The 14,429-nt window shown below is 34.2% G+C and overlaps 2 protein-coding genes across 3 annotated transcripts in view; one reads left to right on the top strand and one right to left on the bottom strand.

Annotated features, from left to right (window-relative positions):
• LOC128230513 (cysteine--tRNA ligase, cytoplasmic-like) overlaps window positions 1-14,429 on the bottom strand; it is a 102,991-nt gene that overhangs the window by 67,820 nt on the left and 20,742 nt on the right. The window lies entirely within an intron of this gene.
• LOC128230514 (uncharacterized) overlaps window positions 1-14,429 on the top strand; it is a 66,885-nt gene that overhangs the window by 37,280 nt on the left and 15,176 nt on the right. Inside the window, exon 3 of the mRNA XM_052942839.1 lies at window positions 12,253-12,350. Coding sequence (XP_052798799.1) covers window positions 12,253-12,350 — 98 coding nt within the window. The remainder of the gene's footprint in view (window positions 1-12,252; window positions 12,351-14,429) is intronic.

Genomic DNA, 14,429 nt, shown 5'->3' with positions numbered 1-14,429 from the left:
CTCAGAAATTAAGTAATATAAGGAAGCATATTATTGACCATTTATCAAAAAAAAGATGCATCGGTGTGTTCAATAACTGTCGGGAACAATTTGCAACTGATTCATTTAGACAACCTTCTAATCATTTACCATTACTTTTTCTGCCAGATTTTAAATAAAAGTAACAAAAAGGCCTAAAAGGGTGAGAGTGGTCCAGTTGCATAGGTGTCCGCCTCTCACCCAAGAGGTTGTTGGCTCAATCTCCATGAGGGATACTTTCTCATGGCCTCCCAAAAAAGGACACAGTACTGGTTTTGGCCTCGGAAATGGACACAAAAACGATCTTATAAACTTTCCTCGAGCTAAATAAATTAGTATAACACTTATTTGAAAAACTACAGAAACAAGCTCAGTAGCCAAAAGTTTAAACATAAACCCTGTTTAATGGCACAGGCTAAACGCCAAAGACATAGAGCACAAAAACAAAGGCCTAAAACATAAATGACCAATATCAAAAGACGCAAGAAAATGTCAAGCAAACCAAAAATGATTTACAGACAGATGAAAAGAACCAATATGAGTCCAGCATCTATTTAATTGCATGGATACCCTACAGTGTATAAGCAACGGTGACCATTGGGGTCCAACCACCGGTCAGGAAGTGCCCAATTACTGTTGTCCAGATAGAAGAGTTATAAGGGGACATAAATCAATTAGGGGCTGAGGGGAGAGAGACACAAATGATCATTTATATCAATAATATTTCTGGAGGTAATTGGACGTTGGCTTCTGATGGTGCATGCCCCATGGTGACTTTATGAGAGATTCTCAAGCCTTCTTGTGAAATATGGTACCAAATTATCAGGAATTAATGGAAAATGCCCGACAGCTAAATGAGTAACATACGAATTCCGGTGGGCACTCTCATACGAACCTATGCAAGCATCATTAAAGAATTATGAATGCACTTTTCTGATCATTTATCAAAGACTCTCAGAGAGAGGCAAATCACTTACGGAGTTATTCTTCATTAGTAGATTACCATGCTATATAGCGTGGCTGAGACTGACAAACTGCATTCTGATGATGACATTTTGATATAAAATAAAGATAACTAATAGTTCACATTATTCTTAATGTTAAAAGAAGAGACTTGAAGCACATAACCTCAACATCAATCCCACATAAGATTTTTCTTATTCTGTATGTTTTTCTATTATTTAATTAAGGTTCTGATGGTAAAGGTTCCAATGGTTAAAGATGTTCTCTTTAATACTCCCAATTCAGATTGTAACCACAATTAATAATAATATTGTTTTGATATTCCAAAAAGGATGCATAAATGCCAAAAACATTGTGGTTCCTATGAAGGATACAGAGCTCAGTGTGAAAGAAATGTCCATAAAACACGGTAGTTCTACCTTATGAGACTATATTAGATCACAGTAAATCTTTAAGCATTTACCAATCATTTAATATTTTTGCACTTTCTGCTATTAAATACACATTTACTATCTTGTAATCAGTAAATATTTTTTTCCATACCGGGTAAATGCAATTAACTAATTTAGTAAGTTATAGATATATTATATATATATATATTGTATACTGACACGCGCCATGAGAAAAAATGCAGATATAACGGTACACTGTGTGACGTCAGAGCACGCGCGGTGAAGAGATTTCGTGTTGTTGTTTACTTAATTGCCCCATACTTATATCAGCAGACGATATATTGGATAGACGAATACCCTATGTAAAATTTTACTGATTTTGACTTGAATCTTTTTTTAATATTTTATCGACTCGCTTATAAGACGGGTCCCCTACTTTGGGGGTAAAAATCGGGACCCAATTTCCCCGTCTTATAGTCGAGAAAATACGGTAAATGCAATTAACTAATTTAGTAAGTTATAGATAAAGGTTTATCACACAAAATTTGTATTTGTTAAACATATGTATGTATTGATTTTTAATAAAAGACTGTCACTTTAAGCCATTAAAATAGCTTAACACATGCACAGTAAATCTCTAATTATAATATTTGTAGAGGTATAATTAAAAGGAATCATGTCCAAAATACACAAAACTGTACAAAATTGTTTTGCAATTCCAGACAGAATCTTTTCCTCAGGGGGTTGGAAAGCCAATGATATTATTCTGCACATTTTGTTTGCAAATGCAGAGAAATTCCTGGCATCAAACACCATATAATTGTTCACATGCCTGACTATAATTGTCAGTAGTAGACTTAGGAAAGACTGGGAGAGGGTCACACCGCCCTTGATACAGACACTCTTGGGGAGTGTCACTATCAGTTACTGGAAAAGCCAAAAAGAATACTAAAAGAATACATAAATTTATTATCATGGTTAAATATGTAATTCCATCAGGTATTGAAAGCCATATAAGCAAATGTTATCTAAAATGTTATCTAACTATCTAAGAGCCATCACTGAATGTGATAAGGGCCCTGATTGAGAGCATATTTGACAGAGAGAGCAATCTGAAGGTTACAAATGTTATAAGACAATCAGCATAACCTGAGGGTATTGTAACTTTGGTAAAGATCTAGTCAAGTTTGTATTTTCAATGGCTTATATAAAAGTTATAATCATGAAAAATATAACAAGAGGCCAAAAAGGGCCTATGCTCTACTGGCATGGCTTTTGTGGTCATATCAATCCAGAGCATGTATGTATGGGTAAAAGGCAACAGACATATAGTTTATGTTTTGTGTTTGGGTTACCTGAAAACGTAGCACGTTCAACATCTGAGCCCAGAAAGTATTGTTAGCAGATTAGTTGCATGAACTATTTTAATATGTGCCAAGTAAAAGTCATCTGACAAAAAAAAAATGCTTTCAAAACTGTACTCATAGTAAAAATTTCTGTAGTTTTAAAAGTTAAAAAAAGTTGGTCAAAAGGTCAAAGTCAAGGGCATCCTAGGACAACATTGATCAATTTGAACAAACATTCACAATCAATTGTGCTGAGATGGATGCACGAACACACAAAAAGATTTTCAAACCTTTTCAGATTTATGTTTACCAAACCTGTGAACCCTGGGTGTGGCCAGTAATGACACCAGGTGCATAACTTAAACATTCACAACCAATTTTGTTAAAATGCAAACTACAGAACTTAAAGCTAAAAAATGGCCTTTGGGCTTTCAACAAGAACAAGGCAGAGTAATTCACAAAATCAACTGCAGAAGCAAAAAGCAAATTGTCTCTCAAAATCCTAGACTTGCAAATTGTCTCCCTTAACTCTAGACTTGAATTTACATATACATGTAAACTTGGCTAAAAATAGAATTCGCTCATGCAGACATGGCTAAAAATAAAAAGCATTTCTTTAAAACTTTCATGGCCCATAATCTAGGCATTCATTGGGCGGATCTCGCTGGTTTTCGAAAGGAACCAAGCTCTAATGGATATCTAGATACAGTACAAGTTTCATCGAGATACAATCAAAACTGAAGACTGTATCATGTTCACAACCAATTGTATACACAATAGCATTTTTTTATACTATCAAGGGCCATAATCTAGGCAAGCAATTGTTTACAGACGCACGAACGCACGACCGCACGGACGCACGGACACACGACCGCACGGATGCACATACTACGTACACATTACCATCGCATAAGCTCTTCTGGCCTTTGGCCAGTAGAGCTAAAAATATAGAACTATAACTAATGCAATTTAAGAAGCAATGCATGTCATATGTTAACTTTCTATATTGTATTTTTTATACTATACAAAAAATAATAGATTACTTCTATTTTATAAATAATTCAATAGCCTAAATAAATAAATTAAGCCCCATTATTATTTCAGTGGTGTACATTTTAAATCAATAATTTCAATCTGGTTTTTTTTTGCTCTTTTTCTGAAAAAAACTTGGCCAGCAAAAAAATCAGCATTACTTTTTTTGAGGTTCAAGTAGATGTAAAAGCGAATACAGTCTCTGTCTGCCTGGAATCAATAGACAACATCGTGTGATAAAACAGAAATATTCAGCTTGATGACAATGATTACAGACAGGGGAATCCTAATCACTGAATTAAAGGAAATAAATAATGAGGCTCGTTTTTCCCACCCATCAATGCCTTATAATGTTTATGACAATGCTTTTCAAATATTTAAGAATGGTTTTAAGTATTAGCTCGAGACAGACACTTTCATAAGTCAACTAAAATCACTACCTCACGTCAGCTTATGAAAATGTTTCTCAAATATTTTAAGCCCCTGAAAAATGATCACTTTTTCGCTATAAGCAGGTGACAAAAACTGTCATAATTCAAGCATACTTGTCAAAAGTCACTCTCCTAACAAGCTTACGACAATGTTTTTAAAATATTTCAAGCCTGAAAATTATGTTCTTGCTAAATTATTACCTCATGTGACATTTATACCCTCACAAGGTAATGGAAAGATTAAGGCTCATGTCTTTAATACAGGTGACAAATTCTGTCATAAGGTCAGTCTTAAACCAAAGTCTTGTTAAGTTGAAGACAAATGTTTCTCAAAGGTTTCATAATGCTGAATAATGTACAGCATATCTTTATAACTTTGTGACAAATACGGTCATATGTCAAACAATATGTGTTTACTAATGGTATGATCTGCAAAGATACACCCATCATTAAAACTTTAAACGTAAGTCCTCTAATAGTTTGGTTTAAGGTCACCCATCCATCATTAATAAAAAAATCCTACTTAGCTTCATTTTAAAGTTACAAAATGTTAAGTTTGAATATTTTTAATTTTCACAGAGCTTTTTCTTATCTAGGGATTATGCTATTTAAGAAATGAAAAAACTCAGTTGCTATATAATGATTGTAATTATTTTTTTTATTACCTCCCTTTCATTATCATTTCATAATATCATTATGGTGTCATTTCAAAAAATAATCCATGCAAAAATGATATAATGGTTAATCAATATTAATTTAACATAGAAATAATCTCAATATTAATATCTGAAATGCACTACAACATCTTTGCATCCTAATGATGGCTGGCTTACCTTAAAATACTTAATATAGACATGTTAAAGGGGCTGTACTCCGTATGATGAAATAGCGAAAAAAAAGAAGAAAATTGTCGAAAACTGACATAAACTTGGTATCGATGTGTACAAAGCATTGAAACTTACTAATTGAAGGTATGTCTACCTAGTAGATTTCATTCCTTTTGCGTGATTGGCTAGTCGATGTTATCATGTGATATTACCAAGTTAGGTAGCTGAAATATTCCAACTGTTAAGGGTAAGCCTTCGTAGCACAGTGGATACAACACTGGACTGCAATTTTGGCGACCCCGGTTCAGACCCCGACTCCGACTCGATTTTATTTTTTAACATTTTGTTGTTTTTTTTACATTTATGATATCAAAGAGTAAAACATTTTATTAAATAATTGTCCTGAGATTTGTTACAGAAAAAAATAATTTTGGTGGCAATCTGGTGTACAGTCCCTTTAAGAAAAAATAAATATTTCTTTCTCTTTTCTATTTATTATAAAACATTTACAGCAACTTAATGGCCATTTGCTTCGAAAACCTTTTAAGATGTAAGATAATAGCTTTTTTTTCTGTTTTGACAATTATACACATTAATATTTAAAGATTAATGAATAAAATATTCAGCCAAATGCTATGACATTAAAATCAATATGTACTAAATTCTAACAAGAGAAAAGCGCACATATAAACAACATCGTAATTGATGGTACAAAGCCATAGGAGTCAGAAATCAGTAACCCTATATCTACGACACTGCAATAATTTCGCATGATTTAATGAAAAACCATAAGGTGACAAAACACATTAGTTATCAGCTTGTTGGTTAAAATAATGGCCAGTATGAATAATTACTTACTATTTCCAGTTGATTAAACCAAATGAGCTCTGCAGATATCTAAAACCATTGATCATTTTCTGCACTTCAAAAACCTTAACTATTCTCTCAGTTCCAAATGTATTGAAACATGCAGACAATTTATGGCTGCGCTGAGTTATATTTTAAGAGCCTGGTATCAGACAATCGAATGTTGAATAAAATCAGGATTTTCTCTGTTAATGTAAAGTAAGTTATCAGCGTTATATTTTAAAACACTACAAAGACATCCCCACATTATTATAAGCATGATGCTCTGTATCTTATGCTGTGGAAATAAAGAAACTCTTTCATCCCATGTGGTAAACACTAACTGAAGTCTTGTGCTTCAAGGCCGAGAATCAAACCTGGGAAGCCTTGCTTGGTGAGGAGCAACAAAGGCCATCACTTTAGCTATTTGCTGCACAAATCAATAGGTGGCTGGGATGCATTGCTTTAGATGTTTTATATTACCAACAATATAACCAAATCATATGTAACAATAAGGTAATAGTATACTTTAAGTACTTAAGCTTTCCCGCTCTTTTTCTATCTTTATCACCTTTTCCTTTTTTACCAGATCATAAGAGCTATTTCATATAATTTGTTGCTTATGTATGTTATGGGCTCTGCAGTGTAGGTAGTTTCAATGAACCGTGACCTTGACTATTCACTGCACAAACCAACCACAGTCCAATAGATTGGAATAATGCTGTGTAGGTAGTTTCAATCAACCGTGATCTTGACCATTCACTGCACAAACCAACCACAGTCCAATAGATTGGAATAATGCTGTGTAGGTAGTTTCAATGAACCGTGACCTTGACCATTCACTGCACAAACCAACCACAGTCCAATGGATTGGAATAATGCTGTGTAGGTAGTTTCAATCAACCGTGATCTTGATCATTCACTGCACAAACCAACCACAGTCCAATAGATTTGAATAATGCTGTGTAGGTAGTTTCAATGAACCCTGACCTTGACCATTCACTGCACAAACCAACCACAGTCCAATAGATTGGAATAATGCTGTGTAGGTAGTTTCAATGAACCCTGACCTTGACCATTCACTGCACAAACCAACCACAGTCCAATAGATTGGAATAATGCTGTGTAAGTAGTTCCAATCAACTGTGACCTTGACCCCACTGTACTTGTTGTCATGGAATCACTTACCTGAAAATAGACAAACAAAAATGTTATTATATTTTTTTAAGCTTATAAGGCAATAACCAATTATGTATACATTTGAATTTACTCAAATGCTCAAATAAATGGGTATATGACCTGTTTAAAACAGTTCAAAATCTTCTGTTAACAACTTTTCAGAATCATAAAATGAAAATCATGTTCCCAGAAAATTGCCCAATGATATTAATGTTCACACAATCTAAACACCATAAAAACAAAGTGAGATTCATTTTTTTTCCTCTAATAATGTTATCAAACAAAACTCACAGTGCCCAAAATGCAGCTTTCTTAATTACAAATTTCTGTTACATTTATAGAGAACATTTTAGATTGAATCTAAGGAAACACAGTGATTGACAGTCTAGTTCCATAAAACAGATGAAAATTGGATTGGCTCAATGTACTTGCTGCTATTGGTAAAGTTCATGTTTTCAAAATCAAAAAAGACAAAATTCAAGATTTGCAAACTATGTTCATGATTTATCTATCTAATTCCAAGCAACCTTTCTCAAGTGTTATAGCATTTTTATTACATGGTGTTTTTTTTGCATGTGTTTTTATAAATTGGATAAAAATTGCCATGAAACTGAATCTGAAGTTCCAAAGTTTGTGTGTCTCAGCAGATCAAATTTCAGACAGAAAGTTCTAGCACTACATTGCCAGAACAACCTCTGGGTGGATTTATTTAACCACCACCAGGTCATAAATTTGTGGAAGATGACATTTTCTTCTCAGTAAACTCTCAGTTACATTTCTTGTGTCTCAGAAGTTTCTAAGAAAATTTGAAACCACTTCCATATGGTATAGACAGGCAAGCAGACATATGTCATTCTACATTGTTTACAGAAATCTGATACAAATACCCCTTATTTTCATTCAATAGGGACCAAAATGGGGGCCTGGGGCCATTCCAAATAAATTGCCCATCTCTTTGAGCATTTTAAACAGATTTCATTCCAATTTAAGACATTATAATAACAATAAACAAATACAAATGATCACTTAACAGCAAAAATGTCCTATGTAAACACCCAAGACAAGAGGCATATCAAAGGGACACAATTATATTATATATATAAGGTTGATGAAATTTTTTTTAAATGAAATATTAATTTTGTCATTTTATAAAATTAATGATCAAATAAAAAAAGTGTATGATGTGTGTCCAGATACAAATATATCAGCCTTTATAAATGTATATATTTTTTCAATTTATTCTATGTATGCTACTTTAAGTGCCACAAACTGACCTCAGTTAAAAAAGTGCCAATTGATATTTATTGCTTATATAATATGTTTTATCAATTTCAATTTTCATACGTTTATTTGACAAAGGCCAGTGTATGTATCATTTGTTTTTCTCGTTTAACAACCTATGCCTTTTTTCATCCCTCCAATAGGAAAAAGGGTTAAGAAAGCAGAGAAGAGTGCCTGATACCCAGATATCAAGAACTCACTGCAAAACTATGGTTACAATTTTAACTCCTTGATTCTATATACAGAGTTGTTATAGTTTTGCACTAAACCTCGGCGAGGTGGCAGCTGGTCAATGCTGGAGGCACTGCCAACCAACATTATCAGTAAATTACATTGATTACCCTCCAGGCTGCCAGAAATCGTGATTATTCGACTTATCGGACTGTCCAAATATGGGGGAATCCGATCCCCTTACGATCTTGATTTAAAGAACAACTGACCGAGGGATCTTTGTAGACTAAGAATCTGCCCCAAGGAATCTTCAGGCATTTGTGTAAAAAAATATTGTTTCAATATCATGAAGAATAAATGCTAATTCCCATAATTCTTAATGAAAAATAACCTAAAAAAGGCAGCTGAAAATACTGGACTTTTTTCTGTAAATTGGCCTGATAATAAACGGTCAATTCAATTAACTGAACAGCACTAGTATTTCTGCCTTAAGCCTTTTCTGCCATCAAAACCTGATTGCGATCTCTGATTTACTTTATTTTTTCATTCTAGTATCTGCAAAAATGACCTTAAATCAAGCAATTACTTCTAAATTGTGACACTCTAAAACTCATTTCCATTATGAACTTCAATATTGAAGCATTAATGCCAAAAGGTAACCATACAGCAGCATTTTTAATGCCGATTGGTTTTGCATTTAACCCAGTCCATAGGCTTTCTCACATATCATGATTAATTAAAGTTTAATGACTCCTGCATATTAAAATTTAACACGCATGCAGCAAATAACTTCAGATTTTCTTTCCAATATTTATACTAGTCCTTAAATTACAAAAAAGATGTCGAATATAGATTAAACCTGAGTCATACTTAATGAAAACCTTTTAATACAAAATATTTTAAAATATGACAGCACAATAAAAGGGACTGACATTACACCCCATCTTACTACAGTAAAGGATCAATAAAGGGGTTTCAACACGATTCCTTGACAGTCTTCCAAACACCGTCATCGCGTCAAGATAATTATTTTACCAAAGTCAATCTACCGGGCAATCAGCAACTGCTGTGCCCCACACAATGGCCTGAGCCATTAAGTGAAACCCTAGCTGTCTAGACGGGCGACGACGGATGACTACCAACCAGAGCCCCTGTGCAGGGACTGACGGGCTCGTGCATAATTTACAGCCCACCATGCACTTATTGTGACATCTAGCAACTGTTGGGGTTTCAATTTGATGTGATGCTTTTAGACTTCAGTTCAAACTAACTAGTGTAACTTAATTCATGGGGTTTATATGCCAAAGTGTACCAAAACCTTCCATATATCAATGTATTATGTTGTTTTCTAGTACTTACCACCTTAATTTATATCCTCCCTTCATGAAATGACTGATTGTTTCTTTAATGTCTGTATTACTTTGGCATAAAAAAAATGTTTCCAACATAAAATTATAATGTACACGAATCATTCAAATCTCAATTCTTTTTTTTTCCGCTTCATTTACGCTTCTTTGCTGAAGTCGATACCTGGCTACTTGATACCTGGCCTGGCTACTTGATACCATGTTACTTGATACCTGGCTACTTGATAACTGGCTACTTGATACCTGGCTACTTGATACCTGGCTACTTGATACCTGGCTATTTGATACCATGCTACTTGATACCATGCTACTTGATACCTGGCTACTTGATACCTGGCTACTTGATACCTGGCTTCTTGATACCTGGCTACTTGATACCTGGCTATTTGATACCATGCTAGTTGATACCATGCTACTTGATACCTGGCTACTTGATACCTGGCTACTTGATACCTGGCTACTTCCCCAAGGGCCAAACCCAAAAGAATATAATTATAGCCTCTGACATTCACCAATATTTTTTTTTTGTTCATTTGAGAATCTCATGATTCATCAGATGATGTTTACTGCTTTAATTATTGATATTTTATTCTATAAATGTTCCCAACATGTTTGAAAAAGTGCTCTGTGAAATTTTCCCCACTACTGGAAAAAAAGGCTTAACTGTGAGGTAGGGCCAATATGTACAAGCATACTACAGGACAACATTACTTCAGGCATCCAACATTTGACATCCAACATCGGTAAAATCAGCTGTATAGTGACACTAGAACATGGCAAAATATCTCATCTGCCATCTCCCTGCATAAATAATTCAGAGAGAAGATTACCCTTTATGACCACAACAGCCACAGTGACAACATACCAGCATCCGGGCAGTCCTAAAACATCCCTTCTTCACTTAATTTAGAATTTACATTCAGAAATGTTAAGGTGTTCATGTACCAGCATCCTAGCTGTTAAATTTCTAGTTGTTTCTATTACTCAAATTGTAACATCTGGGAGCATTTTGAGAGTGCTATCAAAAGCAAACAGGAGTACCACAAATGGACGCCAATTCTAGTCTGTTTTTTAGTTGAACAAGGGTACAAATCAACAATTATTAAAGCCAAAGTTTAAATCAGCCTTGGTATGTTTGTGCATATGGTTTCTGGCAACATGTGTACCAAGTTTCATTTGAACTGTTTTTGTTTTGGCAAAGGTGAACGTTTTTCAACGACATTTCCGACAGCACAAACACTATAACAAACTTGTTTCATTCATAAAATAGAGCTAAAAAAATATCTGAACAATCATGATTTAATGACAAAAAACAACTGGTAGAATTACGTGCGTACCCAATTTGCAAACAATTTCTTCAAGCTAAATAAGCTGAAGCTTTCCTCGCACAAAGTATTTGAATCAATTTTTACCTTCATATCAGTATTTGGAGACTCTATTTTTAATGTCAATCTTTCTTCACAAATTGGTGACAATGTAAAATTTGTATGCATATCAACCCTCTGTATGATGAGAACTACGAAACCCACCAATACAGTACTCTAGTGTTGCCAACACACTGCTCACTACTGTGACTCTTTTAAATAGTAAGCCAAGACGCCTTCCTATAATTACAACAAATTAGAAGAAAGATAATTATAATGCAGTTTTTTTTTCTACCAATTTCACGAAAAGCAAGGCTAAAATGAATTAGGACATAGGACTAAAATGTCCGATTTCACACTTAAGGAAGATTATTCATCACGTTAAAGGAAATAGCAGGGGTGTTTAACCAAATTAACAAGGGGTTAATTTTCAATTCTGTCCCGGTTTTTACACCCGAGACATGGCCATATGGTCAATCCAACACTGGTCTCTGCTCACTGAGACTATTCACAAATTATTCGTAGAAATCTTCGAGCCTAATTCAAGGAAACATCACACTTTCCTTCCAATGAATAAATCAACGACGGTACATTTTGACAGATAATTTAATTTAAAAAAATCAAAATTATTGATACATTTTTCCAGCTCAAACTCCAATCACAATAGTTTGTAAATCTTGCATGTTATCAAAAATGTTTATGAACTTTCAAATTGTTAATGAACTTCAAAATAATTTTTGTGAATTTCATAAACAAAGTATTTCAGTTCATGAACTGTTATTATTACCTATATTCATGAACTTTTTGAGCTTACTGAAAGCTCATGAACTTTGAATAAAATATTTGTTAAGTTCCTCATGTTTTCAATTGTTTAATATGACTAAATTAGTCAAGAACACAAAAAAAGAACATGACAACTGGAACTAAGGACATAATAACCGTCATTCGTAAGTTTGATTGTCAGAGCCATATTTCAGCAGGCCCAGACTGTACCACGGTTTCAACCTATACAATCTCCTATTTGTTTATTTTCAGCGGACCTGTACCATGGTTTCTTGTTCAGACGAGATGACAATATGAAAGCCATGCCGATCTACGATCTCAATGGCAACCTAGCCGGCATACAATCTGCTGTAAGTGCACATGTATAAATAGAACAATTATACTTGTTAAACTGTGTATTGGTTTGACAAGGCAGCCTTCAATTTGTTCTTGCATTATAGACTTTTTAAGTCAGGACATTTCTGTTAAAAAAACTAACAGTATATTTTTAAAACTGAAAGATCAACAATGAGGATATTCAAATATACTAACATGTTCACATATAATGGTCTCATGGCTTAATCTGTTTGCCCACAAATATTGGCCTCAAGGCTAAATCTGCTTGTCCTCATATAATGGCCCCATGGCTTTATCTGTTTGTCCACATATAATGGCCTCATGGCTTAATGCGTTTGTCCACATATAATGGCCTCATGGCTTAATGCGCTTGTCCACATATGATGGCCTCATGGCTTATTCTTAATGGCCTCATGGCTAAATTTTAATGGCCTCATGGCTTAATCTGTTTGTCCACATATAATGGCCTCATGGCTTAATGCGTTTGTCCACATATAATGGCCTCATGGCTTAATCCGCTTGTCCACATATGATGGCCACATGGCTTAATCTTAATGGCCTCATGGCTTAATCTTAATGGCCTCATGGCTTAATCTGCTTGTCCTGACATGGCTACCTCTACTTGTCCCCATATAAATTGGCCTCATGGCTTAATGACAAACCCTTCGTTGTTTCTAGAAGCAGTCTTTAAGAAGCATGATCCTTTGATGTTATTTAAAAAGCTTAGGCACTGTAAACACTTTCCTCAAAAGACCACCAAATGCACATACATGCTGGTGCATAATTAGTCTTAAAACAGACTCTGTGCTTATAAATACCTTCTAAGAATAATACCATCAGCATGTGTTTCCTTCTGGGATTATATATTTATTGTTCAGCAGCATGCAGCCTTTACTAAGACCATTTTCGATTGCACATGGTAACTTTTGTTTCATGAATATATACTTTCTTCATATTATCTTCTGATTTGAAACATGCCTCAATAATTGACCTGCTGATGAGATGTTTAGCAGGGGAGAACTGGAATTGTTGTATTTACTGTGCATAACACAATCATCAAAGTTTCCAGAATGTTTAAAGCAAACACAATCATAGCTTATTTTTTTGAACAACTTCAACACCAGAATTAAACAAATCTGTCTGAGAAAGGATTATAAAAATCAGGAGAAGAAAGAAAACAAATCTAACAAACTTCAAGGCTGCGAAAACACTAGAAAATCACATAAAGACGATTGCAATTAAACACCACAATTAAAGTTACCATTTGCTGTGAATCACACCTTCATTTAGTGACAATCAAGAACTCAAACAACTAATAAATGCTATTACAATACTTCCTCCTGAGAGCGAAACTCTATTTTCCTGGATTGCTGGCGATTATTACCCATTTGCCAGCAATTTTGCTTCGAGACCATCTGAGGCCTGCCTTTGTGGATTCCCCCCCTTTTTTCTTTGCCCTTTTTAGGTCTTAATGTGTTTCACTCCCATTTGCAAGACTTAATTAGTTCTTTGACAAAAGAAAAGCAATCCAAGTCGCCCTTCAAACACACATGCGTCCGAGAGGCTGAAAAAGTCTCTTCATATTAGTACAAAAAACATGACAGCGTAATAGATCTCTAGGGAACTAATTAATTACAACTTTCATCTTCGTTACTTACTTTATTTTAAATATTCTCAGACATTAACGATTAAATAGCATCTTGAGTTAAAGGCAATGATGTACCGAAATACAAATTTTCCTGTCTTTACTCATTTTGTGAAAGAGATGCAAAGATGATGAGTTTCATTTTTATGTAATTGTTAAAGTGTATCAAAGCCATAATTGCATAAAAATCAAAATGCATGGTAGTCAAATTGCATATTTGAGTGAGAAATTCAAGAACAAACCAATAAATGGATTTCTGGAGAAAACAAAAACTATAGGATAATGTACTTTTATTATAATGACAACAGTGTCTCAACAAAAATATTAATTTCAACTTTCGTGGCCTTTTTGGTAGCATTTTACACTTAACCCTTAAAAGTGCTTTCCATCAAGAAATATTGAAATAAATTTCTCATGATTGACAAACATTCTAAGGTTTTCATCTTAA

This window comes from Mya arenaria, chromosome 4 (genome assembly GCF_026914265.1).
Source record: "Mya arenaria isolate MELC-2E11 chromosome 4, ASM2691426v1".
NCBI classification, from domain to species: Eukaryota; Metazoa; Mollusca; class Bivalvia; order Myida; family Myidae; genus Mya; species Mya arenaria.
The sequence above is the reverse complement of the archived record's forward strand: the minus strand, read 5'-3'. Positions and strand labels throughout refer to the sequence as shown.